The following is a 5,288-nucleotide window of genomic DNA, read 5'->3' as shown; positions in this document are numbered from 1 at the left end:
AAGGCCCAGCCGGCCAGCCCCCCTATGGATAAGATCAAATCCAGGAGGATAAGATCAAATCCCTAAAATCGAGGGAGCAATTTTAGAAGGGGAAGCAAACTTGGAAGGGGATGATTTCTGCCCCCCCCCCCCACCTTCCTTCCGTGCGCTGGTGGGGCCCAAGGGGTGCCTTGGCCTTACCCTCCCTCTATAAATAGAGGAGAGGGGCAGCCGCCCCCTTCCCCCTACACACCAAAGTCTGCCGCCCCCTCTCTCCTCCACCGCAAGTCTACTCCGGCTTGGCGAAGCCCTGCAGCTTTTCTCGTCCACCACCACCACCACGCCGTCGTGCTGCTGGGATTCCGAGGAGAGCTACCACATCTCCGCTGCCCGCTGGAATGGGGAGAGGATGGACATCATCGACACCGTACGCACGACCGAGTACGGAAGTGCTGCCGGATTGCAGCACGGGACGATCAACTACATCAACAACGAGATCTGATCTCGTAAGGCTTTGGATCTTCGAGGGTTAGTCTCTCATACATCTCGTTGCTTAGATCTTCATATATTAGATCTTGCTTCTTCCTAGATTGAATCTTGGTTTTTATTTATGTTCACGGTAGAAATCTTTTGTTTTACATGCAATGAACCCATCATCTTCCCCCAAGAAAAGAATCAACAAGAAGATATCAAGCAACCCCAAGGCCACTCTTTTTTCGAGAATACACCCTGGTTAATCATATAGAAGAAAGGTGCCGATACAACGCCAAGAAGGCTACAACTCCACAAACACACCACACATAAACAATACAACGCCAAGAAACAACTCCACGCACACACTACACACCACACTACCCCAACTCCCAAGGCCACTCTCAGGTCTCTAAGGGAAAGCCACTTCAGGAGTGTTTGTGTTTCCACAGAAGTACAGACTTCTCGAACATGTACTGACACTCCAAATCCAGTAATGAAGGCTTCGCCCTTCTCAAGTTAAGTGTAGAAGCAAAATCCGCTAAGCAAGAAACCAGTGATCCCACAACATCAGAGTAGGCACCTCAAAAGAAATGTGAGATTATATGGAGATTATCACGTTGTCTCCACTTGATAATTTGATGGAGCTTCCTTCAGCTAGGCATGTTGTACTCTCTCCCTTCCATAATTCTTAGCCTTGTTTTACTTTAAATTTAAACTAGAACCAACAAGAATTATAAAACAGAGGGAGTAAATTTTGTCCCATATATTTGACTAAGAAGAATGTTGCCTAGTAAAATAATGGAAAACCAGATTAAAAAAACAATTATAAATGCTCACAGCTGCTGTCATGGAACAATTGAACTAACGATGGTTCTGATTGAAGTCAATTAAATCCGAAGGGAGGGAGCACCAACCTAGGCTCCAGGCACACAATGCCGGGAAGAGAGGGGCCATCGAGGATGACTACGGACAACTTGAGGTTGGTTTTATGCCTGCTTGTACTAAGATGGGCCTGCTGGTTTCACTGTCAAGCCAAAGATGATACATACTCACTATTTGGCAAGAATATGATGGTTGCGTTTGGTTTATTGCAAACAATGGTTTGTTTGCGTGCCTAAATTCGGCACCCAACAGACACCACGCCTTAAGTTGGTAATCCACTCGGTAGCGACTCATCACACCTTATCGTCTACATTCTAATGAAATGTCATAAGGAACGGTAGGCAAACCAAGCTTGTGTCCAGAAACGAATCATCCTGGTTGACCAAATACTGTGATGACAAGTCGTTGTAGATGATGGGTTCGGAGTGGAGAAAGTACATGGTAGATGACATTCATCGGAGCACAGCTGAGAGTAAAGTCCATTGGCGTCAACAAATTAACAAGTTGAAGATCGGCATTGGTAGACAATCTCTTGGTGTAATCAACCATCCAAGGTTTGGATAATTTGATCCGTACCATTCCGTTGTCAAAGTGGATTTTGTGAACTAGAAGTACCATTTCATAAGACCATCGAGGGAGAGGTGATTATGGCTGAAGAGTGTAGCAAACTTGAACCAGACTCATCTTCGGACGTTCTTGTCAATTGGACAAAGTAAATAGATATCTTCAGCAGGGCACAGCTGAGAGAAGATTTGTAAGCAAAAAATGGTTTTTCCTCAGGATCAATCGGTTGAGAAAGAGGTGATCGAGGCAGAAGAGTTGAGTAACACCATGCTCACATTCTGACATTCCTAGTATTGAGTAAGCAAACAAATCAGAAAGAATCTGGAGAACATGGCAATGACTAACCAACAATAACAAGAGGACTCAAACAACCAACAGAGACAACACCATTAAACAAGGCTAAACAGTAATTAACATTAAGCTGCCTGCCATGGCACACCAGACATTGACAAAGGGCGCATTCCACTACGTTCTTCTGCTCCCTCCTCTTTTGGAGCCTTCCCTAACACACACACGCACACACACGTACTGGGCCGACGAAGATAACTTACAGGGCGACGATCACGCTAACCAACAGCAGCAGTCTGCATTTGGCTGCTCTTTTCTTGGGTCATTTCTACTTGGTAGTAATATACAAAGGGACACCACTGCTACTGACACTAGAAGGAACTTGAAGAAATACCACACGGTGGCAGCAGGCAGGCAGGCAGGAGCGACTTCTTGAAGCTTGCAGCCTAGCCGCGAGGCTGGTGGATGAAGCGGGGTGCGGCTCCGCCCCTCGGGCTCGGGCTGCCGGCGTACTTGGTGGCCTTCTCGGTGTACCTCGGCTTCTCCGGGAACCCCTTGGGTGCGTCGCCACCCTTCGGAGACACCAGGGCCTTGAGCACAGCATCTGCGGATAGAGAAAAGGGACACGCTTGATTAGCTCGCTGCAACTCTTGTTCAGTGTTATGTGAGGGGTGAAACGTGTGAGGATAGTGGGTGTGGTTCGTAGCGTACCAGTGGTGAGTGTCACGGTTGGGCGCGCGGCCTGGGGGGTGGTGGAGGTGGTGTTGCCGTAGAAGAGGCCGTCCTGGTCATCGTCGTCGATGGCGTCGGGGAGGAGGAGGCCGTTGAAGTCGTCGTCGTCGTGGTCGGCGGTCTCGAAGGCGTTGAGGGAGTCGGCCATGTCGTCGAGCTGCTGGTGCTCGTGGTACCAGTGTTCGCGGAACCAGGCGGTGGACTTGACGAGGTCCCACCACTGCGGGGAGAAGTCCTCGACCTGCTGGATCGCCGCCGGCACGAAGAGCGGGGCGTCCGGGTTCAGCTTCAGCGACGAGGCGACCATGGCGCTCATGGTTCTCCTTCCTTCCTTCCTGGCCAGATCGAAAACCACGGCGGAGATCAGTGACAGGACGGCAGAATCAAATCGCAGAAGTAACCGCATCCATTCTTTAGATCAAAGCACCGGTAAAAGAATACTAAATCCCAGATCAAAAGGAACCGCAAGAATCTTCCCGGGCCCGAAAGGTTAACCCTAGATCTAGAGTCCAGATGAAGAAAATCGACCGCGGTTACCAACAGATCTACTCGAGGGAGCACGGGACAAGGGATCTGAGCAAGCGGATGAGATGGTTTCCTGGAATCGATCGATCTCTGTGCTTACCTTTCGCGTGTTTTCTCCGGTGATGGATTGGGGATCGGCGCGGCGAAGTGGGGGATCTGGATAGTGGAGTGAGTGGGGGAGGTGGGGGAAGAAGGAGGATTTATAGGAGAGCGGGTTGGAGAGGAAGGTGCGACCGGGCCTCCGTTTCGTTGCTGGTGCCGGCGCTGGCTGGGTCGGACGCAGCTTCCGGTGGGTCGTGCGATATCCGACGAAATTGCTGTGGTTTCTCACGCGCAACGCAAGAGTGGACCGTGGACCGACGGCCACACCGTCGGATCGGTGCACACACGGCGCGCACACGCACGATCATGTCGTGTATCTAGCGATCCAAGCTCACCGGGTTGACTTGCCATTTTCAGTCGCCATGTCTCGGCCGACCTGTTGATAATAAGATACTAATATGTGCATATAACAACCTGCAAATTTGTTACTTGTGTAAATTTGGATGTTTATATGTTGCATGTAACAACAACCGTGAAAATTTAGACACTCATTTTTCCAACAGCGTGCTTCTTACTCCCTCCGTCCAAGTAAACATGTGTTATAGTTGTCTAAATTTAGATATATCTTATTACTATTTTGTGTCTTGATATATTCTAACCTAGACAAATTTAGGACACATTTAGAGCTAGGCATTGACCCATAACCTCTGTTTTCCTCTCTCCAACATACAAGACTTTGGAGCTGTCCACTGACCCTATCCTGCGCAAATTATGAGTTTCCAAAAACCCCAGAAAATTCAACTCAAAATATTGGAAATTATGGAGGTACTACTATGTATGCGAAAGCTTCATCGACATTTCTACATGTGCAATGGTTGATAAGACAAACTAATCTTATATATTGCATGTGACATAGGCATCCCCAATGGGCCTGCCGAAGATAGTACCCGGGGTTTACTGAAGGCCCACTACTCGAAGAATAAGAAGATTCGGAAGCCCAAGATATTATTAAGGAAAGCTAGAGTTGTAATAGGAAGCATTATTTGTAATCTTACGGGAGGAGTTAGAAACCCTCCCGGACTCGGTAACTTGACAATACGAATCCCTCGGCTCCACCTCCTATATAAGGGGGAGTCGAGGGACGAAGAGATCATCGAATCATTGTTTCTCAAACCCTAGTTTCTTAATCGTCGAGTACTTTTCGGCTGAAACCTTCGAGATCTACTTGCCCTCTACTTCCAACTAAACCCTAGTCTACAACCCGTAGGCATTGATAAGTTAATCCCTTATCAGCATGTGATTGGAGAATGTAAAACAACATGTTACACAATGAATTGTCTCTTATTAACATTATCCCTTATAACTATGGTTTGCATGCTCCTTAAATTACGACATGGTTACAAAATAAACTAGAAATCAATGTCTAGGATAAGACCTCTTGTAAATTGAGAACAAAGTCTTATCTTCCTTGCTAAGAGATGATCTCTTAGTTAAGAGAATACAACCATCTTTTTTCATATATATGTCCTCCAACTCAGCAATCGTCATATGTGGCATCGCTAAGATTAAACCATTGTACGTGCCTTTATATATACCTAAAAAGAGAAAGATAAAAGTGGAGATAAGCCAGAAATGTATATAATGGAACTTTGTATATGTAGAACACATCTATCTCTCATAATATCTTTTAGTACTTTAAATTTCGAACTCACTTGTAAGCACGGTACGGAAGCCGGACCTTCAAATGGCTCATGGGCTCCTGGATCTCTTTTTATATAAAAAAAAATCGGAAAGACCCTCGC

At 47.0% G+C, this 5,288-nt stretch overlaps 1 protein-coding gene across 1 annotated transcript; it reads right to left on the bottom strand.

Annotated features, from left to right (window-relative positions):
• Positions 1-2,288: 2,288 nt before the first annotated feature.
• Positions 2,289-3,648, bottom strand: LOC124681746 (protein EARLY RESPONSIVE TO DEHYDRATION 15-like). The gene is made up of 3 exons (XM_047216573.1): positions 3,545-3,648; positions 2,836-3,254; positions 2,289-2,791 (listed from the first exon to the last, which is right to left on the bottom strand). Exons 2-3 carry the CDS (start codon positions 3,233-3,235, stop codon positions 2,634-2,636), a joined length of 558 nt encoding a protein of 185 aa, XP_047072529.1. The 5' UTR covers positions 3,236-3,254; positions 3,545-3,648; the 3' UTR covers positions 2,289-2,633.
• Positions 3,649-5,288: the final 1,640 nt, after the last annotated feature.

The sequence above is a fragment of the Lolium rigidum genome, unplaced genomic scaffold (genome assembly GCF_022539505.1).
Source record: "Lolium rigidum isolate FL_2022 unplaced genomic scaffold, APGP_CSIRO_Lrig_0.1 contig_54578_1, whole genome shotgun sequence".
In the NCBI taxonomy this organism is placed as follows: Eukaryota; Viridiplantae; Streptophyta; class Magnoliopsida; order Poales; family Poaceae; genus Lolium; species Lolium rigidum.
The sequence above is the reverse complement of the archived record's forward strand: the minus strand, read 5'-3'. Positions and strand labels throughout refer to the sequence as shown.